Raw genomic sequence first — 27104 nt, 5'->3', positions numbered from 1 at the left:
TAACAGTTAAAGGTGGCATACATGAACAACACAACAAAGAAAATGATCAATCATTTATCCAACAAAGATATCAATAGATTTAATATTCTTCTGTCATTTCAAGTCACCAGTCACATTAGCTTGCTGATTGACTGAGGCTTTGAAGCAACCCTAAATGATAATATTTCCTCCACCTTGCTTCACAGTGATGATGAGGGTCTTATCACGAAAGTTGTGTTTGGTTGGTGACAAACATGTCTTGTTTCTGTTCTAAACAAATTCCACAAGCAATCTTTGAGTGGTATGTCCACAGATCATTATTCCAAGAGGCCTGATCTTTGCCCATGGTCATTGCCAAACTGCTCTAATGTTCCCTTTGGACTGCGAAAGTTTTTTTTTTTTTCCTGGCACACCAAAATCAAATCAAATGTATTTATTTCTAATTGTAGACATGCATTTGTCATCAAGAGATGCCAGAGTCACTGTAGATCCTGAGAGAAAGTTTGGGGATTCTTGATTTTTGCATCAAATGGACTACATCGACACCACTCGTAGATGCTTTTCCTCATGATTTACAGTGACCCCTCGCTATAACGCGGTTCACCTTTCACGGTCTCGCTGCTTCACGGATTTGCATCGTGCATTGTGTTCTGCATTCTGATTGGCTAAACAGTCTCTCCGCTTCTTCTCTACCTGTTTGTCAATAACGTTGCGGTTTAATATGTACACGTACGTAAAACAGCTTGCCAAATTAAAAATAATCGATGGTGGCATGTCGGTTTATAAGAATCTTTTTGCCCAGAAGAAAAAAGAGCGACAACAACTACCGATAACTATGTTCTTCTCTCGAAAAACCACACCTGCACCGCCGGCTTTAGAAGAAAGAAACGCTGCAGAGCGGAGTCAGGATGCAGCGGCTCAGTCAGAAGAGCAGTGAAATACACGAGTCACTATTTGTCCGACTGTACTTTGTATTTGTTTTCATAATCATTTTTCATTTCCTCCCGTTCTAATCCAATGACTCGGGTCGCAGTGGGGCGGTGCCGATCTCAGCAATTTGAAGCCTTCAGTTCGTATTGATGATTAAAATTATTATTTTACAGTACAGTAGTTATTTGTAAAAAAAAACATTTATGCAGTACTTTTATTTGTTAAACAAATGCTTGGGCCTGTAAAAAGGTTTTGTTCTTTGGTTTCAATGTATTATGGAGTATTTCATTGTATAATAATTGTAAAAAAAAAAAAGGTTACTACTTCACGGATTTCACCTATCACGGTCTCTATTTGGAACGTAACCCCCGCGATAAACGAGGGTTCACTGTATTTCAAATAATTTGGAGATCCATTTAAATCTCCACCTGTCACTGTCTCATGAGGTTCTAGACATCGACCTCTAATTCAAATTTGATGGATTTGAAGATGTTTGTACCTACTTTTTTTTAATGTGACTGATCTGTTTATTTTTTCATTTGAATTAGAATTAAACGAAAGATTATAAATTTGATGCAATTTGTTTAAATATGTCACATATTTTATACCGTATGGTACTGTTTCAATAAGGATCAAACTTTTCTTTGTTCAGGTGTGTTGAAAACGTAACTATTTCCCTTTATTTCACATGACTGTACAACTCTTCCCACTAGAACTAGTCATTTGATATAATGACAGATGTGTTTTTTTCCTTTGTGCATGCATGGATTAACCCATTTGTAATTACAGCACAGGAACCTCCTGCAGTGTCCCTTGCTCACTTTACCACTCAGAAATGCATCTTTACTGAGCTATTGCTTCAGTGTATTTAACTTTTTTCAACAAGTAAAAGAGCTCAGATCAAAATTGTACTTTAGCTCATGATGGGTCCACAATTTAACAAACGAAATGTGTCGTAACTAACTTCCTGTCTTAGAGGATGCAGTTGAAACAAAGCCAAGTGCTGAGATTGAGGCTATTTCAACATCTGGCTGACTCACCCACCTGCAGAGACATCACGTAAACTGTAAACAACAACAGTGCAAACAAACTCCCCTCTGCGAGAGAGATGGAGACAGACACAGACAGAGAGAGAGTTAGAAAGGTTATGAAAATTTGCTGTCACATACCTCACAGTGATTTAATAGAAAGAAAACACGATCATCTAAATCTCACTGTATTAACCCACGCAGACAACTCCTTGTATTACTCCAGACATGGAACAAACACAAGAACATTTTTTCCAAAGTTTACTCTCTAAACCTGGTCTTCATGTGATAAGACTGGTGTTACTGTATATTGTTTCCATTGCATTGACAAATCCCATTAAAAGACTAAAATTAGCAATGCATTTGTCTGCTTCTCAAAACTTTCAAACTTATGTTCACTCTCGGGTTCTTAGCCCAAATATTCCTACAATTTAAATATTCAAAAACAGGTTAAAAAGTTTGAGTATAATTTCCAAAACAGCTAGGCACTATAGCTTTTAACAAACCCTACTCAAACAGCTGTAAATCCTATCCTATTTACAGCAGCAGGACTGTGTCACCCAGTCTGCTAATGTGGCTCATGAATGTGCATTTGGATCACAAGGTTGGCCCATGGCATAGAAGAATAAGTTGCATCAATAGTATTTGATAGTTGAATTTGTCTATTGTTAGTTTTATATCTTTTTAAGTATATTTTTTTCATAAATAAAAATACAGAAAACTGCTGGATTTAACCTTAAAGTGTACCAAATGTACCAAATTCATCTGTGGTGTCCTTCCCACCTTTGCTATTGCTTTCTAGGAAGACATTTTTCTATCATTTGTATATACAATATTACCCTGACACAGCCAAAGCTGCAACCAGAGGGAGTAAATGAAAGGAGAAATGAAAGTTGAGGGACCAAAAGTTAGCACAGAATTCACAGCAAGTTGACAATATAGAGGACACAAAAGCTCAGAGAAAGTAAAGCATGATGAAAGAAAACATGAAACTATGACTAAAGAAAAAATAAACCTGTATTGTGTTTCAACCTCCAATGACACACCAGCTATCTTGACTTTCCACCAACGCTTCTGTTGTGTCAGCTGCGCATATCAAACACTATATGACTGTAGGAATTTATATTTGTTCCTATTTCATGTTTGTTTACTAAAAAAAACAAACTACAAGCTGGGCAAGGAGAATCTCATGACTGAATGAAGAAAACTTAACAAGCTAGCTCGACTGATCCGACTCCTCTGTCTCCAGGTTGGCTGGGGGAACCGGAGCGAGCAACGATGGCAGTGAGATCGACACAAAAAAAACTCATGGCCATTTATTGAGGATGATGAACAGATAACCAGAGATAGACAAAACGAAAATGAAAACAGTGGGGCTGCTTATGTCTGCAACGGTGAAGCAACATGAGAGAAGCTAACTACACCGAGCCAAGACAAGACAAACAGATCAGCGCACACACTAGACGATGGGATACACACACACTTTAACAAGTGCATAGACAAATTTATGTAAACAGGTGCAGGCACATACTCTCTGGCCTTGCATAAACACATGCACAATATAGATAGGCACACACACTTTTCAAAGTACACGCAGACATACACACATATATAAATATATATATATATATATATATATAAATATATATATATATATATATATATATATATATGAATGCAAAAAAAACCAACCAAACACATACTGATGCACCCACCATAATCCTCAGATACCATTCAGTGGGATTTCACCAGACACAAAATGAGATAAATTCTCAAAATCGAGCGCTAAGCTGTATGAAGGAAACCATTCAGGGGCTAATATGTCGAATCTTAAAACCAGCACAATGCTCAGTAATCTGCAAATCACCCCTCTTATTATTTCATCTACCTATTTAATTCATTTAACAGGCTAAGTGGATGGAAATTAGTGAAAAAGAGAATATGACATGATATTAAATCATTGGAAAAGTACTACTTTTATATAACCTATGCATATTCTGAGGGCTAAAGGGAACAAAAGTTTCAGTAAGAGTTATAGTGGGTAAAGAAAAGAGGACAAATCCTGGCAAACAAACAAAAAAGTCATCATCAGCAACTCTTAAAGAGCATCAAAAAACTGATTACCAGGCTCCTATCTCTCGCAGGCAGACAGACGGACAAACACTCAGTTCAAAGGCAGATTAAATATTAGCGAGGCTGAGAGAGAAAAAAGGCCCATGGAAGGGAAGGACAAAAGTATATCTTCTCTTAAAGTCCAACCACCATTAAAACAAAAAAAAAAGCAAAGTGATAGCGCATAATGTGGCAACACGTGTACATGTGAGATGGCGTGCATGTTTGCATGTCTGTGAGCGTCCTCTCCATGGTTTCTCATTAGCTTAGAGATGTGAAGTGATTGGAGCAACACTCAGCATTCTGCTTAAAAATTCTAATAATGGACAAAATAGAAAGATAGAGAAGGAATAAAAAGAGAGAAGAAAGAGGAAGGGCAGATGGAACACAGATAAATAGACAAAACATAATGTCACATGATACGACTCATTTGAACAATAATTAGGATTGTTGAAATTAAAAATATACTGTTTACTGTATTGCTCATTCTATGGACATTCTGTGCACTTCAACAGACATTTTGGAAAGTCAGAATGGAAAGTGAGTCGATCTCTGGATCAGATTACGGTGCGTGTCTGACTGCAGCAGCTTGCTGGACACGGACCTCCTATCTGACTGTCAGCTCATTCCACAGTTTTCGATATCAAGGTGTTGAGAAATGCTTCACACTTTCAAAAGATCATGACTTAAGTTAAGTAATAAATTATAAAACAGGCAAATCACACTTTGCATTTTATGTGTAGGTGTAAATGTGGCTCATGTTATTCCAACTATATTTTTCATCAGCTACTATCTTCGGGGAACATTGAGTGAGCGTGGATGTTCTTTTCCGGCAGAGATATCGTTAAATATCTGGACACCCACACACATTCACACCTGGGATTTGCCACCAGTAAAAAAAACACACATTCCAACACTACTGACCTCTAAGCACCTCATTTTAAGTACCCGAGGACTCATTGCCTTACTTGAGGGCACTAAACACTCAGACACTGAGGGAGAGTAAAGCTTTACTTATTTGTTTTACCCAGTTCTACGTTTTCAGCTTGTCTTACTAATAAGTGTAACTATGTCAAATTTTAAAAAAACAACATTGCTTATATCACTGCTATACCGAACAAAAGAAACCACAATAAAGGAATAGTTCAACATTTTTGAAAATATGCATCTTTTGCTTTTTATACCAAGAGCTAGCTGAAAAGATTGATGCCTCATATGTGTCGGTTACATATTAAGCCAACATGTGGTTAGTTTAGGGAATAAAAAAAAGGAGGTACGAGTAAAGCTCACTCAATCAACACAATATATCTTATGTATTTAACCCATACAAAAACAACAGGTGGAGTTCTTATGGAGGGATATATGCTGTACCAGGAAGTCACTGCTCCCGTCCAAGAAATAGCTCGGCAGCTCACCACCCGTAAAACCACAACACAAGGTTTTTTCTCTTCAGCTTATTTAGGAATTTAACAATATATGCCACGTTGATTAGCGAGCTGTATACATGCATACAAACTACACGATATTAGCACAAATATAGCCCCACTAGAAAGACCTAATGCAGCGGGACTGTAAATGAGCTTCAGACACTACAATTTATCATTTTATCTAGTGTAGTTGACAAAAAGTGATTCCACATCTGGGATACCTCACAATGTCTCAACAAAAGCACTAGCATGTCAGAATCTTTCTGCCATGATGTGAGAACTTCTGCAACGTGACCACAATGTTGAGCCAATAGGAGCTTAAAGCGCCCACAAAGCAGAAGAGAAAGATGGACTAAAGGATAGGCAACCTTACAATTATCTTTGTCTGAATCACAGACGGGCCCACAGTTTTTTTCTTCCTTTTTTGGGCTTTTCCGAAAACACAAAACAGCCAACATCATTCACACCACTGGTTGTGTACATCATTGTTAAAATGTTTCCCAAAATGTTAATGTATTTCTTTAAGGTAAATATAATATAAATCTCAGGCAAAGTTCAAAGCATTGTGAGAGTAAAAACATCAGAGTATGAGTGTTGGGCACATTACCTGTATCTTTTGCTTCTGAATCTCCTCCAACATGACTGCAAGACACTTAGTGAAGTCTGTTAGATCCTGGTCAGCTGTTTCGATCAGCTTGCAGCCCTACACACATAAAGAAAAATAGAACCACACACACACACAAGCAACAAAACACAATCAGATAGATGCACACATACACAGACAGCACTGAAAAAAATTCCCAGGCAGAGATAAGGGATAGGAGGATAACAGAGTACAGAAAAACAGAAAGGGATAGAGAGATGGAGAGAGGTATAAATCAGTGTTTTACTGTTGTCTGGCTGTCTAAGGGTCGTGTTGCTGAATAATGTAGAGGTTCCAGTCAGTGGCCCTAAACTACAGCATCCAGGTAAACAACCACGCTCTGGCTTTCTCTCCCTCCATCTCTTTCTCTATCCACCGTGTCTCTTTTCTCCTAAAACACACCGACTTCTCTATTTCTCTCACACACACACACACACACACACACACACACACACACACACACACACACACACACACACACACACACACACACACACACACACACACACACACACAGTGCAGTCACTTCACACAAACTTGTTCGCTGTGCTCTGTTTGATCCCATCCATCCTCCCTCCGCTCCCCTTCTCTTCCATCATCCCTCCATCTCTGCACCCCCTTGTCTCTCTCTGTCCCTTGCGGATGCTTTTCTGTTCTCTCCCTTCCATTTATGCAGAATTATTCACCGTTTGCAACAAATCTCTGAAGGAACGCCTCAAACTTTCCCCATTGTTCTGCTTCAAAAGCAGTCTGTTCTCTCTCACGGCAGAAGGCATTGCTTCTTTTTTTTTTTCTTTTTTTTTTGGTTAACCTGTGTGATATTTGTGAAAAGGGCCTGATATTACAGAGAGCAACAGAGAGAGAGAAAACAGGCGAAAGGAAACAGGAGAGTGGCACAGCTGAAGGCATCCCATGCTGTGATGTGTGTGCGAGTGTGTGATCATATGCATGTCGTTGTGTGTGTTTATGTGTACGATGAGGTATTGGATCTGCATTTCAAGCTGTACAGCTAACAGTGCGCATCAGTGGGGTCTGATCAACGAAACGCAGTGACACAGCACAAAGATCAGAAAGGCACTGCATTTCTTTTCTCTAAGGTGTGTGTGTGTGTGTGTGTGTGTGTGTGTGTGTGTGTGTGTGTGTGTGTGTGTGTGTGTGTGTGTGTGTGTGTGTGTGTGTGTGTGTGTGTGTGTGTGTGTGTGTGAGAGAGACTTACCCCGTATTCATTATTTAATGGACCGTACTTGTGGTTTGACATTTTGCTTGTTACAAACAATGGAAAATACGTTTCTTGGGATAATTAACTTTTTTTTTGTAATGACCTTGGATAGTTTTGCCTAAATATACCTACATGATCAAATTTCTTGTTTTGCCAGGGACTCTGGCACACTTCACATCATTCAAGGTCTCTGGAGAAGCACTACCATGAACCTGTACTGCGTTATGTTAAATCTGCAAAGATTATTCTGTTTCTTCCAAAAATGCAAATTGTTATATATCACTATAATATCCCCATTGAATGTGCATGATTTATTTTTTTTATATATATAACTAACACTTATCCCCATCATCTTTCATGTTACCAATCTCAACTCATTTGACCCCCTTTAATGCCCTGGATGCGATTTTACAGTTTTAGTTGTCCATCCATCCATCCATCCATCCATCATCTATACCCGCTTTATCCTGAACAGGGTCACGGGAGGGGGGGGGGGGGGGGCTGTGGGGGATAGTGAGCCTATCCCAGCTCACTTTGGGCAAAGGCAGGATACACCCTGGACAGATCGCCAGTCCATCCCAGGGCCAACACACACACAGACAGAAACAAAGAACATTAACACCTACGGGCAATTTGTAGAATCAGTTTTAGTTGTATATATTTATTTAATTATTTATTTTGCTGGTACATTTTTCAAAGTATTGAACTTGTGCATTTAACCTTTTTTTTTATGTTCTTTCCTACTTACTGTACCTGGTGTCTGTCAGTTATGGGTATGGTTTTCTTTAATCTCTACAGAGGTATTTATCTCACAACCACTGATCAAACAGACATTTTCACAAATATTGCAGGAAGACATTGCTGTGCTAAAGAGAAAAAAACGTGAAGAGTGTGTTAAAGCCATTCCAATTGTATTTTTAGAGGCAGTCATTGTAGATTTAGATCCATGAATGACGTTTAGGCTATGCTCGCCTGAGAGGCTCGACTCCAGGCATAGGATTTTGTGTACTTTGTAAATGTTAACAGGTCGTAAGCATGACATCATTTATTTTCTTTGTTAAACGTAAAGTAAGTGCAAGAACAGAAAGCTGCATCAGGTTTGCCTGACCCTGGTTCAGCGTGGGTTATTATACCTGTAAAATGTGGCTCTGAGCATCTCGTAAAGTGCTTTTTGGTGGGTTTTTTTTTAATGTATTGTCAAAACTCTGACAGCTGAACCTATGTCTAACTGCACACTTGGAGCCACTTTGATGATTCAGTCTGCATGTTCTTGCCTCTGCAGGTGGACCTCCTATAGAGTCTCAAGCAGAAGAGCTGTTTAACCCCAGTCAGCTTGAGATAGTAATTTATCCATGTAGGCAGCATGATATCAGCTCTGTAACCCTACAACTCAAACTCATGCTGAGCTCATACTTGATCACATGTTGAGTTGCTGATGGTTTAGGTTGAATGCCAGAGGGGCACATGTGCTTAGTTTATATTTAAATGTAGATCTATTTGTGCATAACACTGCGCTCAAACAAATACTCCACTATGTCTTTTGTCACCATCTAATAACACACACTGTTGTGGCAATATATTTATTTTATTAGCTCATTAAGTGTGTGACAATACCCCAGGAATTAGTCAGAAATTAAGATAACTTCAGTGAACACAAGTGATTTTACCGTACTTTCCGGACTATAAGCCGCTACTTTTTTCCCACGCTTTGAACCTCGCGGCTTAAACAATGACGCGGCTAATTTATGGATTCAACGGGTTTCGAAAGGCTGGACTGCTGTGTGTTGAAGAGGGCAGCATGAGCTCAGCGGGGAATTTGCCTCCGGATGAAAGTAACGAGAGCAACAATGAAAACAATCCCACATCGGATGAAGCAATTCTGAGGCTATTCAACTCCGACACCGAAGGAGATGACTTCAGTGGTTTCAGTGCACAGGAGGAGGAAGATAGTGACCAATGACTTTCTTGGTAGGCTACTGTTTTCCACTAATTTTTTATTTTTGTTACAAGCCGTGTTTCGTTAAAGCCTGTGTAAAGTTCATTTGTTTCAATGTACAGGTAGGCACCTGCAGCTTATAGACATGTGCGGCTTATTTATGTTCAAAATAATTATTTTTTAAAAATTCAGTGGGTGCGGCTTACATTCAGGTGCGCTCAATAGTCCGGAAATTACGGACTTATTTTCACCTAAACTGAACTACTTGTCTTTAAGTGTGAGCTTTAAGGCAGCAGTAAGTATACTGAAAAAAAGAACTTCATTAAACTCAAACATATGTCAAACGGCTATCAAACGCAACGCTGCGAGAAAATGTCTGTCAGTGTCAGTGAAGTCTGTTTGTTCAGTGGTGCTCTGTAACAGATGGGAAAACTTGATGAGTAAATATGGAACAAAATAGCTGTTTGTGTGGGCAAAAGTGAAAATCCTCTCTTAACTTCAACAAATCCTTCCACAAAGGAATCTATGCAGGAAAAGTCAGCCTCTTACTAGAATCTCCCGTATGCTAAAGTCAATAAGGGTTGCAGTTATATGTTTCAGGCTTTGGATGGTATTCTTAGATTGTTGCAGACAGAATATATAGACTTCTTTTGTCCAGAGATTCATAAAATGTCTGCCTAAAGTCATATTGATTCTGTGTGTACACCTGTAGGTCTGAGAGTGTGTGCAAGTTTTGTTCCACTCACCTTGTCTGCATAGAAAGCTTTGACCTCAGCAGTAATGGAATCAAAATCCCCACTGATATAGTCAGGGAGAAAGCTGGATGTAAGGATAGAAAGAGAGGGTGAGTGACAGGGAGAGAGGGTTAAGATTGCAAGAAAGACAGAGAGTCGGAGAGTGCGAGGTGGAGATAGAAGGGGAGAGAGAGAGAGAGGACATCGGGCCATGTGTCAGCTCTTTGATCTGTGCAGCGAGGGAAAGGAGTGATGCCGCCGGGGAAGACGAAGAGACATGGAAACTGACAGGGTGATTCTCTGTGGCACTGAGCCTGGCCCTGTCACACACACACGCACACATGGCTGACTGCAGATATACAGAGATTGATGGGAAAGTACACCAAAGCAAACATAACAGAAGCATACAGAAGCAAAAGTTCATGTTTATGCTCTGATAATTAGGTACATACAGACTAATAAACTCAAACACATGAACACAGTAGAGTAATTACAGGATTGAAGGCAAATACACACACACACACACACACACACACACACACACACACACACACACACACACACACACACACACACACACACACACACACACACACACACAGAATGTGATATACCTGCTGCTGATCAGATATTGAGCTGTTCAATTCTACTGAATAAGTAGACGCTCCATTAGAGACGAGTATCAGTTAGATGACTTCAGCTCAGTGTAATTTGATGTTTTGATTTGTGTGCTCATTCAATGATTAGTCAGTGTGTTGCAAGAATCAAAGTTGGTAGAAAGGTATACAAAAAAATATATGCTTATGTTTCCAGTTTTGAAGAGATTTTCAATCAAAAATAATTTATATCCCACACATCCAAAAAGAGGACCAACAAGAGGATGCAGAGTTTAGTATTTTAAAGCTTCTCAAAAAAAGAAAGAGACATAAATGAGAATAAATCCCTGAATTCTGATACAAACAAGTTGAAATATAATCAAATTTAAGCCATTATAGATCACTAAAATAGATTAATTTACCTTTTTTTTTAATTTTTATTATAAAGATTGAAAAATAATAAGAATAAAGCATGCATTATGGTTGACAGTTCAGTATTTTGCAAACGTATGCATCAAATGAATGTACGTTACCCTTCATGTTTACAGGGCCGGCAGAAAATCAGCTTGAACTGCGACCCCCAATTTTAGGTTTGAAAGTTTTATGGTGCGTTTAAGTAAGGCTCCTATCCTGTGAAACTTTATGGGCGTTTCTTTGGGGGGCGGGTGCATAACTGCTTATAAAATGGTGTGAAAATGTAAATGCATAAAGGCATAAAGTTTAATTGACCCAGCCCTACTTTGCAACGGTTTATGACTCACATAACTAGGAAAGAAATGCACAACGATCACAAAATGACGTAATACAGAACATTAGTTGTTAATAAGCAGGGAAGAAATACCATGATAACACATGGAATTAAGAGGATTACTACTGCAAATCAAACTGGGCAGGAGGTTTGGGAATATATGGGCATTCAGGCTTTGAATTTCCACTGATGAATTTTCCCATGTTTTTTTCCTTCATTCAAATACAACTGTGTTTTGAGGCGACATGCGTTCCCAGGGTGCAGGAATTATCAAGTTCTGTTGCAGTTATCAGTACAAACAGCTAAAAATCCACAAGCCATTACTGAGTAAAGCATTCTTGTCAGTGAGACAGATAGCTCTCTGTTTATTCCAATTCATGTGCGTGTGTTTACATGTAAGGGGGCAAGACCACGCGGGGATGCAGTTGCTGCTATCTAGAGGCATTAACAGGTCTGACATTACGATTTCATGGTTGGTTGGGTAGTGCGTTTGTGTGTGTTTGTTTGTGTGCGTTTGTTTGTGTGTGTGTGTTCCCCCGGCAAGAGACGAGAGCAATGTTCCGGTTGGTTGAAGAAAGAGATATATAGGGATTATTCTCTCTCTCCCTCCCTCCTCAGCATTCCCATTTACACAAAAAAAGATACAGAAAGACAAACAGAACAGCAATTGTATGCAATCTGCTGCTGTGCATGCAACACACGGGCACACACACACACACACACACACACACACACACACACACACACACACTTAAAATATGCACACACACACACACACACTTAAAATATGCACAAACAGCAGCGAATGTGCAGATGTACACACGTACACACACACACACACACACACACACTTAAAATATGCACAAACAGCAGCGAATGTGCAGATGTACACACACACACACACACACACACACACACACACACACACACACACACACACACACACACACACACACACACACACACACACACACACACACACACAGGTAGATTTTACCGCCTTCTTATAATACAGGACGCAATTGCATCTCCATTGAGAAATAACCTTCATGTGACAGAAGGGACGAGACGTGATGCTGGGCCTGATCAGAGCTTTACACACACACGCACGCGCGCGCGCGCACACGCACGCACGCACACACCCCTTTGTGACCTGTGTGTCTGACACCATCGCCGGATAGTAATTGACCAGGCGAGGATTTAAATTCTGTATTTGTGTCTGTGTGCGGGGGCGTAAACGCTGCTTGAGTGTGTGTTTGTGTGTCTGCATGTTGTGTGTCTGACAGTCTTCACTTTCCACATTAATATTAACTGACACTTTAATTTGGATGGGAAATTGAGCATTTTACCAGCAGTTTGCCTGAGCACCGGGTGGCAGGGATGGCTGTGTGACCTTTGCCTGTGTTTGTGTGTCCATGTATGTGTGTGTGTGTGTTTGTCTATCAGACTGCCTGAGCGTCCTTCTCTCTCTGCCTGCTTTTCTTTTTTTCTTCATTCTCCCACAACCTACACTTCTCCTTCTCATGATGCCTTCCTCTTTACACCCTCTTCCAATCTTTGCTATGCAATACTTCATTTTCTGTGTAATTAAAGCAACTTCCCTCCATCTAACCACTTTCGTAAGATTAAATAAAACATTTTTTTCCCTATGGTATCTTATATTTTCTTAATTTCTATAAATTTTCTTCAAACTAAGTCCATCCTTCAATATGATGATCACTTCATTACAATCAAATGTTGCACGTTCCCATATCCTTCAACATCTCCTCAATAACAACACGATAAACACTCGTCCATTTTTTCTGGTCTTTTCATCATCTTGAGGAGATGGGGCTCTGATTGCTGCTCTCATCCCTCCCATCTCCCAATCAGAGGAGAGGAGATGATGAAGAGGTGGAGGGATTATTGTGGGATGACATCATTACAACTTATACACATAAAGAACCCGAACCAAAGCAACTCGACATGCTCAGCTCTCTTGCTCATATGAACTGCATGAAGACAAACTGGCAAATCAACATACAAATGTGGCATGAAAAGTGGGGAGCCATAGGATTTAGGCATCAAAGAGCACGTGGTTATGTTTAGGAAAAGATTGTGGTTTGGGTTAAATGTGACACAATCATGGTTTGGTTAGGTTTAGGCACACAAGCTAATTGGTTAGGGTTAGGACAAGATTTCTTAAAGACATGAACCCTAGTGTCTGGGTGAAAGTCTTGGGTATGAACATCCAACCAATCCCAGCCTTCTTCTCGACTTGGGCTTCACCACTTTTGCACATCGTCACATGATCTCCCTCTTCATTCATGGTCATACATGCATGTAGTTTTCACGCCTAAGCAAGTCAAAACGTGACACTGCCACAGTGTCCTCTGATGGGCTGACGGGTTATTACACACTTAGGCGTGACACCAGGGTGCATAATTAGTAATTTGTCAAAATGCAGCATCTTAAGGTTAAGCAATTAATGACTGTCCTCACTCAGAAGTAGAAGACAGATGCAGCAGAGCAGAGCCACAATCTCTCTTGAGGTTGAAGTGGATGGTTCAGGTCTGACATGGCTACAGTTTACATCCTGTCGCCAAACAACATTGTTGACTTCTTTAAAATGTGACAAGTTTTTCTGAATTTGACAGTTTTAGTTGCATTAACTTTTTGTAACAGGGCGCAGGTCCGTCATGTGTACGACACTGTTTAGGTAAGCACGGCATCATATCCCACCGGGACCAATTCAGAATGTAAGCCTTTTGTCTGCCCAATTTTTTATTTATTTCCTGATTAAGTTATTCTTTCTTGATTTTTATGCTTTTAATGTGGGACAGTAGGATATGTTGGTAAATGTTTTTGTTTTTTTTGTCCGCTTTGTGTTTAGCATTGGTATTTCCTAATTTATTGTACTGTAGCCTACAGACAAAGCTAATACGGTTGGTTATGTTTTAGTTAGTTACTATTTGGCACACCTGGGTGGTAGACATTGACGCTGTAATGTGATATACGTTCAGGAGTCTGCACAGGGTATTTAATTGTAAAAAGTGACCAGATTCTCTGAACCTCTGTGTAACTTCCCAGCCAGCTGATCCACTCTGGGCAGCTTCTGGCTTCTATTAAAAATAGACTAGACTAGCGAAGGACAGTGCAGAGCTGTTTTTTTGGGACAATGCTGACACGTGCCGCAGCACAGCAAGGGATATCACTAGCATTTTCTGGAATGCCCATGACCAGCTCCGGTGGCCGTGTTGTTGCCGAAAAGCAACACAGCTGGTTCCAGGGGAATCCAGCGTTAATGAGGGGTTGTTTTTTTTAAGTCACTGTCAAATAACCTATTTTTCATCCAGATATGAGAGCATGTTAGTAGCTGTAAGTTACTGTGTATAAAGTTGACTTGTACGACTGCGTGGTCTATAATTGTCTGGTTTTGTAATAAAGCGGCACTGCAAAGGCAGGAATGAAAAACAACCAATCAGTGCTAACAGAGTTCTTATCATCATCAACAAAGATTCTAATTATTAAAACCTCAAGGTACATGAGCGTCAGATTTCTTCCATGCTGATGTACATGTGACTTTAACATGCGTACCCAGATCCATATGAAAAAAAAAAAACTGTTTGCACCTGACAGTTTGTATCAGTGTGAAAGCACACAGGTGTAGGTATAGTACCTACATTTCATCATGTGGGATCCAACAATGTCTAATCCCTTAGTTAATCAGCTAGATGCCTGTAGGTATCTAATAACCACACAGTCATAATCACAACTCTCACAGCCAAACCCCCCACACAAGTTTATTAACATTTTGTATTACCCTCAGGATTATTATGTGTACTATAGAGAGCCAAAGAGAGGGAGGAAAAGGAAGATAATTGTAATTTTAATTATATTTAATTGCTACAATTCTAATACAATAAACTTGCACAACACATTATGTAAAAAGAGAAGTGCAGAGCCCTCATGTTAAAAGGGAAGGCCCAGTTCCCCATTCTCATCAACTCAACCCAGCATGTCAATTTCCATCACAGAGCAATAAAGACAGGGGGGCATTTTCAATCAGTTTATAATAGACAAAATCCATCCGGAGTATGGCAGAGTTGCAAGTGAAGTGAGAGGTTTAAAAACAGAAGAAAACTAGTTTGCCTAACAAGATTTTACATAATTTAAATGTCAGCCTTTGACAATATTTTTAGGTCACACACCTCTCAAAATTCCACAGCCTCCAAATGTGCAAACGACAACAAACTACGTGAACAGAGTTGTCAATGGATTAGTATTAATGACAGCTGTGTTACATTTCAATTGACCTGGGGTTCTGACTGCAACAATGACGTCTTAAAATAATATAGTCATAACACATGCTGGTGCTTGCCTGTCAGGCGAGTATCAAAAATAGAGTGTAAGATTTCAATAGAACGAAGAATACATAGAAATGACAGACAAGTAAAAAGAGAGAGACAGAGTCAGAGATATCTCTGTGCCACTAAGTCTATAAGTAGTAGGAAATAAGTAGTCTTGCGCTTGACAACTTCATTTGCTGAGGCTGACAGCTTTATCTTCCCCAAACCAAAATGCATACACAGTCGTATGCTGATACAACTATGCTCTGAAAATATTTTCCACACATACACATGCTCGGTCAAACACTGACAAGACACAACACAACACGACACAACACAACACAACAGACACACACCTGCAAATTTGATAAACTCTGCTCGTGTACAATTACCTCCTCCCACATTCAGCCACGTTTCCCTCCCTGTTCATCCGTCTCTTGACTTCTTATCCTCTCAGAGGAGTTGATTAGATGAACAAATTAGACAAAATGCAATTTTATTTGAAACGGGCAAGATGCTGGGTTGGATTTTCAGGAGCGCCAGAGGGTGTCAGCTCCGATAAAACAACCTGAGCTCCCATGAAAGGAATGTTTGTGCAAGTTTGGTATGATTATAATCATAATTCCTTTTATGAGGTGAAAGGCTTTAAGTTGGTGACTATCACTCACTGGTCCTGCCTAAAATACTGAGATAATTTAATTACATCCTCATAATAATGCATACAAGACAGGCAAAACGTAGTGCAATTATTTTAGATCAGTACAGTTTTGTATCATCTAAAAAATAAGACAATGTGTTTGTGCACTATTTGGAAGGGGAAGAGGTTGACGATGATACATTTCTACTTGAATTACAAATTCCAGACTCTTGGTAGTGGAATGGTACTTCAGCATTTAGTTATTGCTTGGTGAAACTCTCCTCTGATAGTTAGTTACTTGTAACTAATTGTGAATATGTGAATATATATATATATATTTACATATATATATATATTTACATATGAATGCGTGTTAGTGGAGAATACCGTTTCCTATCTGTGGTAACACATTAAGGAGTAAATTCAGAGTAATGTGAAGAGCGAAATGAAAAAGTAAAAAGCAAAGAAAAAGCATGTGCGTATAAGCAACACTCAACTACAGGCATAATTATGAGCCTGAGGCATCCCTCATGTAAATATGTAAAATAAGTACAGGAGATTCAATACCAAGAAAAGAACAAATAAGTGACCCAGATTCTTAAGAAATGAGCAAACTGAGCGATCAAGGGCATACACGTCATCATCAAAGAAAAGAATGCTCTGAATATATTAAGGATGAAAAACAGTACACTACTAAATGTTGTGATGTAAATGATGTGAAGTATATGCTTTGGCTTTTGCAGTCACCAGGTCTCTACCCAGTTGAATGCCTATGAAAGATTTTGGACCGACGTGTTAGACCGTGCTCACACAACCATCGTCAAAGCACCAAATGTGAGAACATCTTTTTAAAGAATGGTGTTCCACCGGCATAGTTGCAGACTTGTAGAGTCGATACCAAGGTGTGCTGAAGCTGCTCAGGTGGCACGTGGTGGCCCAACACCTTATGTTCTTTTTATTCCTTTGATTTGTCACCAGGAGAAGTGCTAATAAAAAAAATCAATAATGGTTGATATGTGTCTGTGGTTTGCAGCTGAGTGGGAAGCAGCTGGGATGAAAGTCAGCACTTGGTTCTCAGCTGGAAAGCCAAAGCTTTCGATTCACCAGTTGTTGCCTATGGTGATGAGCTTTGGGTAGTGACCAAAATAATAAGATCACGGATACAAGCAGCTCTGCAGGGTGACCGGGTTAAGCCTTAGAGACTCCAACATTTTGGAGGGGGTTTGGGCATTCGACTAGGATGCCTCCCGGGCACCTTCCGTAGAAGGTTTTCCGGACATGTGCAAATGGTAGGGGCCCCCGGGGTAGATCCAGAACACGCTGGAGGGATTATATATCTAATCTGACCTGGCAATGCCTTGGGGTCCGTGTAGAGGCCACCGTAACCCAACCCAAAATTAGCAGTAGAAAATGGATGGATGAATGGATGGATATTTCTGCCACTTACATCAGCTGAGAAAGGCCAGTTCAACAAAAACAAAAAGGATCCCAATTTAAATGGAAGCAAGCTTCATTCGGATCAAAAATATGTAGTTTGTCTCCTAACCCCACATAGTGAAGTCGAATCGGTGTCACTTGACTCATCAGGAGGTAGAAAGCCTTCGCCTCAAGTGCCCCCTCTTTAATTTCTACCATGAAGTCTGTTTTGACAGAAAATGACACGTCACTTTTCTTTCAGCTGTGGGAGGCCTTCCGCCCACTCTGTTCTTGTGGCAGTGCCGGGGACCGTGGAGGTCAGCCGGAAACTTTAGTATCTTCATTATACGGTATTTTGAGGGATAAACAATCACAGAGAAACATGTGGACAAATACACAAACTATCACTGCACGTGCACCCTGGTGCAGAGGCAGCCTGTGTCCACCAGGACTGTGAGGAGGTGGACACAGGAGGCTAAAGATGCCCTGCAGGACTGCTTTGAGTCCACGGACTGGAATGCGCTGTTTGGACCACATGGGGAGGACATCAACAGCATGACGGACTGTTTCACAGAATACATCAAATTCTGTGAACACACCACCGTACCATCCCGGACTGTAAAATGCTTCCCCAACAATAAGCCGTGGATCACCAGTGACCTGAAAGTTCTTCTTAATCAGAAGAAAGCAGCCTTCAGGTCTGGGGACAGGGAGGAGCTCAGGAGAGTGCAGCGCCACCTGAAGGAGAAGATGAGGGAGTGCAAGGACTCCTACAGGAGGAAGCTGGAGGCCAAACTCCAGCAGAACAACGTGAGGGAGGTATGGACCGGTATGAAGGAGATTACTGGGTTCAAGGGGAGAGAGAGACAACCAGGGGGCTCCCTGGAGAGGTCAAATGAACTAAACTGTTTCTTCAACAGGTTTAGTTCACCGCCCTCATCTGTCTCCTCCACACCTCACACCTCCAAAACACCTCTGCTGCCTCCCCCTCCCCCTCTGCGCCCCCTGGTGAACTGCATAGAGCCCTCAATCTCACAGGGCTCTTCCTCCATCCATCCCCCCTCACCCCTCACCCCCTCTCTGTGACGACTGGCCAGGTTAGGAGACAGCTAGAGAAAATCCACCAGCGCAAGGCTGCAGGACCTGACGGCATCAGCCCCGTGGTCCTGAAGACCTGCGCCTCCCAGCTGGCTGAGGTCCTACAACACCTCTTCAACCTGAGCCTGAAGCAGGAGGAGGTCCCGGTGCTGTGGAAGACGTCCTGCCTGGTTCCTGTCCCCAAGAAGAAGACTCCATCTGGCCTCAACGACTACCGTCCGGTTGCCCTCACATCTCATGTGATGAAGGTGCTGGAGAGGCTGGTCTTGGCCCACCTCAGGCCGCTGGTGAAATCTTCTCTGGACCCTCTGCAATTTGCGTACCAGCCTCGTGTGGGAGTGGACGACGCCATCATCTACCTGCTGCAACGAGCTCAGTCTCACCTGGATGGAACCGGTGACTCTGTGAGAATCACTTTCTTTGATTTCTCCAGTGCATTCAACACCATCCAACCACTGCTGCTGAGTGAGAAGCTGCGGGTGGTGGGGGTGGATGCGCCCACCGTCTCCTGGATCACTGACTACCTGACAGGCAGACCACAGTTTGTCCGTCTGGGCAGTGTGCTGTCTGATACGGTGGTCAGTGGTACTGGAGCTCCTCAGGGAACTGTTCTGTCTCCCTTTCTGTTCACCTTATACACAACTGACTTCCAGTACAACTCAGAGTCCTGCCATCTGCAGAAGTTCTCTGATGACTCTGCAGTGGTCGGATGTATAAGAGACGGACGGGAGGATGAGTACAGGGCAGTAGTGGAGGACTTTGTGGAGTGGGCGGGAAGAAACCACCTGCTCCTGAACGTGGCCAAGACCAGAGAGATGGTGGTCGACTTCAGGAGGAAGGCGACGGCTCCACAACCGCTGAGAGTTCTGGGAGAGGAGGTGGACATGGTTGAGGAGTACAAGTACCTGGGTGTGTCCATCGACAACAGACTGAAATGGAAGACCAACATCAATGCTGTCTACAAGAAGGTGATGAGTCGACTCTTTTTTCTGAGGAAACTTCGATCCTTCAATGTGTGCAGCATGATGTTGGAGATGTTCTACCAGTCTGTTGTGGCCAGTGCTTTGTACTTCGCTGGGGTCTGCTGGGGGAGCAGCATTGGAGCCGGTGACACCAACAAACTCAACAAGCTGGTTAAGAAGGCCGGCTCCATCATCGGCTACAAACTAGATAGTCTGGAAAAGGTGGTGGAGAGGAGGACGCTGATCAAACTATTGTCCATCTTGGATAATCCTGTCCACCCTCTCAACCACCTGCTGCAGGGACAGCGGAGCACTTTCTCTAAAAGGTTCCTCCAGCTCCGCTGTCACAAGGACAGATACAGGAGATCATTCCTGCCCACTGCCATAAGACTTTACAATAACTCACCTCTGGCAAAATCCATCACAGTACAATAACACTGTTGACTGTGTTTCTTGGTCTCTTGCTTGTATATTATATGTATATTATATGTATATTATATATATAGATATATACTGTACCGTATGTATATATATATATATATATGTTGACTGTGTTTATTGGTTTGTTGTATATAATATATATAGATATTTAATGTACTGTATATATACTGTATGTACTGTGCATTTTATATTTTATATTTATATTTTTTATTTTATTGCTTTTCTATTATATTATTCTATTCTATTATTATTTTATTCTATTGTTTCTATTATTGCTCCTGTATGTATGCTGTTGTGGCGAAAAAATTTCCCCTCGGGGATTAATAAAGTATATACCTACCTACCTACCTACCTACCTACCTACCTTAAGGCCATTACTCTTTCCAAAAGGTTTCACTTCACCTACATTTCAAGAGCAAGGAAATTGTTAACGCTACAAATTTCAGTTTTGCTTTGCCCTCGGAAAAAAAAATCAGCCACCAACACAGATCACCTGCAGGTTAAAAAACGCTTTGAATTTTTTTTTCAATGAACCTGACTAGTTTACATCCTCACCAGCAAAAATGCAGACAATCGGATCAAATTGGTGACGGTGCACTGACTTTTGTGGGCTTCCCTTTGTAAAGCCAGCTCTTAAAAGTCAATGTGTTGCACGGTAGCGAAGCAGCACAGCTTTACTTGCAGGAATTAAGGGAGGATGATCCTTTCATGAGTCTGTTGCTCTGTTTATAAACACATACAATTCTGCTTATGTATCTATTACAGCTTCATCTCTGTTTCAAAAACATTTATCAAGCAATCTGCCTCTTGTGTAGTCATCTTATCTATTGCTGTGCATCTCTCTCACACCTCTCTCTATTCAATTATATTGGATACATGGAAATGTTGCTGCTCTTGTCTGTGTTCCAGAACTGTGAAGATCTCATAAAATTCAGCTTTGATTGATTACTTGCATCTCTCTCTCCCACCCTCCTCTCCTCTCTGTCTCTGTAGTCCATTAGTTATGCTAATGTTGGGTTAAATACATCTTAACTTGTTGGTGATTGATTTACACGTCCCCACCCATAAAAATGTCCTCCCTTTTTTCCATCCTCCTCCTCCTCCTCCCACCCTCCCTGTGTAATGTATAACTTTTCAGCACAGTTGATGCTCGAGTTGAGAGCAGCCGGGCAAAAAGAAAAGCCTGGCTGACAGCTCCACTGTTCAGGCTGCAGACACAGTTCGGACTACAGGGTCAGAATATTAATCTGCACTGTCACACAAACAAACAGAACAATGAGCGATGCCTCTGCCATCAGGGCGAAAACTAACACTTCTATAGTTTGTTTGAAGCACGGACAGATATGCATGGCTTGTTTTGTGTTAGAGACACACTGAAAGAAATACATGCACATTCTTGGGGACGCATAAAAACACATTGTCTCACCATGTTGGTGTCTTAATGGATAACAATTGCTGCTGGTTCAACAATGTCTGTAGTCATCTATGGTGAATTCCACCGTCGTGGTCTTGGAGCAGGCAATTTTCTACCTCCTCCCGTTTATGATATTGATCATGTGAAATTGTCTATGCTAAAAACAAATTGTTACGGTACCTAACTACAAAAGCTGTTTTATTGGTTTATAATTTGTAATTTCATACTTACCTCCACCAAAGATGTTATTGTTAAGGCTGTCAAACCCTGGGCAATGAGTGCCTAGTTTTCTATTTATCTGGATGCCTGACATTAATGTGGAAAATACATCAATAACCCTTTTTTTTACCTCGGTTAAGAACGTTATATTTTCAGTGTAGTTTGTCTGTTTGTAAGCAGGATTATGAAAGAACGACCTGACCGATTTTCATGAAACTACGTGATGGTGTAGCGTGGGCCAAGGAAGAACCAATTGCAGTCATTCAAGCACACCACAATTATTTGTATAACAACAATATTTTATAAATCATTTAAGATTTCAGCTTTAAACGTAGGTTCTAATTTTAAGTACTATATGTTTTCCTGGTGAGAAACTAAACGGGCCTAAATGACGTCATTCTGAAAAATGTTTCCTCACCTCAGATGTCCACGACTTAAAATGGTTGTTACAGCGACAGATTTGTTAAAACATGCACATATACACATAACATTCCATTCACACCCTGACAAAGAAAACCACTCATGCTCACACTAAGGGCGTTAATGTGGAAGCCTCAACACTTCGGGGACCCCAGTCATCCCCAGATCCATCTGTGTCCTGACAGCAGTCCTCCATTAGCCACACATGCCCAAAAACATGTTGCAACAGAATACAGTACTTTGACACACAGCACTCATACTTAAACAGGCTGTATTTTCTCACCTGGAGCACATATATATATATATATATATACACACACACACACACACACACACACACACACACACACACACACACACACACACACACACACACACACACACACACACACACACACACACACACACACACACATTCACAGGGTTGTTTTAACAAACAAAGAACCAAACTATTCACTGTGGAGGCAAATCACACATCTGTCTCTGCACACACAGGCACACTAACAAAGGAATGGGAGAACACACACACACACAGACAGCACTGCCGTGACCCCCCGCCCCCTTTCCGCCCAGTGTGGATCAATTATTTGTCCACCTGGCCAGTTATCAGTGATGGTGGTTGAATATTAGCCTGAATATGCAAACACTGTTCTTTATAAGAGCGTTAGCCAACTCGCATCACATTCTACCACTAAATAAGCAACCAATGTCAGCACAGGTCAGTCAGCATAGTAAAAAAAAAAATATATATATATATATATATATATATATATATATATATAACTTTTATTTCCCTCTTAAATTCCTATGGAGACATTCAGGGAAGAGATGTACAGTTCTTGGACCACACACACACACACACACACACACACACACACACACACACACACACACACACACACACACACACACACACACACACACACACACACACACACACACACAATCGTGCATATACAACAAGTCACATACTTGCTAGGTGAACAATATGCTTCTGATGCTGCTATCTTTGAGGTTAAAAAAGAAACGCAATTCTTGCAAATAAAACCATGTGTAGTTCCTCAATTCAATCATCTAAGTGCATGAACAGGCATTTCTGTGAAAACACATACTAGCTAATGAACACAATGCCGACTCACCTGTCTCGATTTCCGGCAGTGACGTCATAAAGGTGATTGGCAGCCCCGTCAGCACACGCCCTCAAGAGAGCTACAGAAAGACATACAGAGATACTTTAGCCTGTGTAACTGAAAGAAATTGATTAGAAATGAATACTACGCCTAACTTCTACTTACTTTTTTAAATACAACAATCTAATGTTAGATACAGACAATGTGTGGCGGCACAAAGAACCAGTTTCCACGTATGCAAAGGTGAGTTTAGGATGGGTGTGACCACTTTTCTTTAGGATGTGTGGATTCTTGAGTCAGTTATTCCAATGTTTATCCATAACTTTAGTCTGGCTGTAATTTTCTACCTCATTAGGATTATTTTGCCTGAAAACCCATCCCACTTAGAATGCCTCACTGCAAACATGAAACACTACTTCTGATTAGTCTCAGGAGTGGGATACCAACAAGATTGGCACATTCTAATACTACCTGGTATTGGACATTTGTTAACAAAGGAATTAGAAAATGAAAGACATTGTTTTCAGATTGGGGCTTGTATACAGGGCATATGTTGATAAGAACCATATCACACACCTTTCCAGTGTCAGCCCTAAATACTGCATGTTCTCTCTTTAGTTTCCTTTCAAGCGGTGTGGAGGGTTTTTTGAACAAATATATACAGAAAAGGAAAGGAACAGCATTAACAATGTGAGATTTAAACACAGCACTTTGGACACCAACATCAGCAACCCAAAGGTTTTTGTTTAATAAATGTATTAACTTCAATCACTGCAAAGATGTACAAAGTTTGAATACGGTTCAAATTAGTTAGAAAATAAGTAATATCCTACACCGTGCGAATAAAGCATTATGGTTAAAAACAATTTGACTCTTTAATGGAGAAGCCAGTGAAAGGGCACTTATCTTTTGCAATCTTTTAAAAACAGCCAAATGAGGTACCTATTTGCCGGTCTTAAAATGTTATTCATGATGCACTAAATTAGATGCAAACTATTTGCAAATGTATGCACTTTCATGGCTTCTATTCAATTCAAATTGAACAGGCAGCCTATTTTTTTTTTTTTTTTGAAGAGCCCTTTTCTGTTTAGGGCTGTTGCGGTGCACACGGGGGAAAACTTCAAAGAATCAAGCCCGAGTTTTCTACATGCACCTTGTTTAAAAGTAACTAAAAGCTGCACCAAAGAGACGGGCAACACTCGGCTACAAGTTTTCTGTCTCGTCGGCTTTCTTTCTTCAACTGTGTCCATTCCCCAAACCCACAGATATAACTGTGTTGCCTTTAGGAGACGCAAACTTCAAAAACTAAAATATAACTTAATCTTCACTTAAAAAAAAAAAAAAAACTGAAGACACGCCTCACTAACAGCGGTATTTACTGTATGAATATTGCCTTGTATTCTTAGGTGTTTAATTATTATTATTAGAAACAACACTGCAACGATATTTCCTTGTTAAAGCAAACCTCACGCTTCAGAGGAAATAAACACTCGTTATCGGATTTTCACACATCATAGACATGAAATAAACACACTGACTCCTGAGTAAACTGTGACAACAAACAAGTTTAAACTCAGCTAAACTCCCCCAGCCATTATTTCTGTACATCACACAAATCCGAACATATCAGTAGAACCTTCATCCTTAAAAAAAGAAGTGAAGAATGAAACAAAGCACACTGAGCCATACCTCCATACTGTACACTCACATTCACATTCACACAGAGATGCACACATACACTAAATTAGACTCGATTAGTGTGTTAAATAGAGAGGAATGATTATTCCGACAGAGGGGGGCATCTTTCTCAATCTAACCATCCTCGCCCTGAGCTCTTACAAAGTGAGAGAATTCAGATTAATTTGCACTGATGTAAATAAGACACTTGTACTCAAAGTAGTGCTTTTATTCATAACCCCCACCACCTGCTGTCGATGTTTCGCGTCAAGACATGATTGGAATGTAAATGACTCATTATCTCTGACAGAGAGCAAAGGCTGAGTAACTTTTCGAAAAAAAACACCGAAACTTTTCTTTAAGCCCGGTGACAGACTGTAAAAGCTATCAGTCATTATCTGTGTATCAAACATAGACTGTACACACACAGACACACTGAATAATTTTCAGACTTAACGGTTCGAGAAAAGTTCCTTGTCAATCAATTCCTGAGCGCTGTTTGCATGGCACGCCATTTAAACACACACAGCTACAGTATATCAGAGCATTGATGTGATTTCAAAACCAACATCATATATATATGACCTTTATTTAACCAGGTAGAATCAATTGAGAACCAATTCTCATTTACATTTAAAAACCTTTCATAATGATCCATTTACATTTCACATCAGTGATTATTATATGCATTTCCGGACTATATTTCTGTGTAACAAAAAAAATGTAACAGAATGGGTCATCAGTCAATAACAAAGCGCAAAATGTTATCGTAACCTTTTCTTTGATAGTGCTTGTTTTGATAATGAGTTAGTCGCCTCCAGTAGTGTATGAAATATCATAAAAGTCATTTTTAATAATTCATGGACATTAAAACCTCCCTCAACATTATTTTACAATGTAAATTGTAAATCATTATTAGATTCTGTGTCTTTACGCCACAGTTTCATAAGATATGATATAATACTTATCATTAAGCTGCAGGGATAAATGAGCAGTAGTGCAACAGCACACAGCACAGACCATGTAAGTGAGTAAGTCGTTTAGAAACTACAAACTAGAAGGACATGAGGAGAGTCAGGATGTGTCTTATGCTGCTCGGCAGGTGTGGAATATAGATCTGCTTAGTGCATATGAGGGCTCATATGTTGTACGCTAATACAATATAATTTGGGTTGTCTTCCACCTAAAAGTCATGTATATTGATGTATTCTTTGTTGGTTGGTGGAGGTGGGGGTTGTCTTCCTTCATCCCCTGGAGTCCTCCAGACAGCCATCTGATAATGCCTCAAAGAACAACTGTATGTGACCCCACAGGTTGCAGACCACCTCCTGTGACCTTTTGGTTTGGCCAAGCAGTATCACTCACATTTACATACACAGCCTTTTGTCTACACCTTGGGATTGGTAGTGATGGTACGACCTATATGTAAGTAATATGATATGATATATATATATATGTGTTGTATTGTTGTAAACATAACCTAGCACAGAAGCTCAAAATATATACTGACTGTAAGCATTGTAGAACACATTGCTTATGCAGGAACTTATCACATCGGGGTCACAGTAGGGTGCAACTCACTATCAGATCAAAAGGGAGATGTGGTTCAAACGGAGGACAGTGGAAAAGTACTGAGACAAACATACTATGCAAATGTTCCCGCCACAGTAACGCCTCTTCCTATAGTATAAGTGTATGTGCCGGAAAGGGGGAAGTCAGACTCCAACAAAGAGACCTCAGGTTGATGTTGGGCTCTCCAAGATGTCTTGTATGCTATGCAGGATATCTTGTAAACTACGCTTAATAAAAATCAACTAAGACCGGTAACTGCCTAAAGACTGCTTCTATCAACGGACTCGGGGAAAACAATTGGGGACAACAATTTGAGATACAACACAGGTCACTAATTGATTGGTTACATCACACGTTCGATCAGTGTTAGTCCTGAGTTTACAGGGAAGAGGACCCAAACGCATTGGAGACAGAAAATAAAAACAAAAGGTGAGCTTT

General features: G+C 40.5%; 1 protein-coding gene across 4 annotated transcripts in view; it reads right to left on the bottom strand.

Annotated features, from left to right (window-relative positions):
* The window catches only part of tpk1 (thiamin pyrophosphokinase 1), a 73943-nt gene that overhangs the window by 33530 nt on the left and 13309 nt on the right, over positions 1-27104 (bottom strand). For all 4 annotated transcript variants that reach the window (XM_069705568.1, XM_069705571.1, XM_069705569.1 and 1 more), the window contains exons 4-6: positions 23427-23496; positions 10021-10093; positions 6084-6179 (exon numbers count right to left, since the gene is read on the bottom strand). In XM_069705568.1, coding sequence (XP_069561669.1) covers positions 6084-6179; positions 10021-10093; positions 23427-23496 — 239 coding nt within the window. The remainder of the gene's footprint in view (positions 1-6083; positions 6180-10020; positions 10094-23426; positions 23497-27104) is intronic.

The sequence above is a fragment of the Brachyistius frenatus genome, unplaced genomic scaffold (genome assembly GCF_029030835.1).
Source record: "Brachyistius frenatus isolate BFR_SWC_R1_liver_20210118 unplaced genomic scaffold, ASM2903083v1 Contig_57, whole genome shotgun sequence".
NCBI lineage: Eukaryota > Metazoa > Chordata > Actinopteri > Embiotocidae > Brachyistius > Brachyistius frenatus.
The sequence above is the reverse complement of the archived record's forward strand: the minus strand, read 5'-3'. Positions and strand labels throughout refer to the sequence as shown.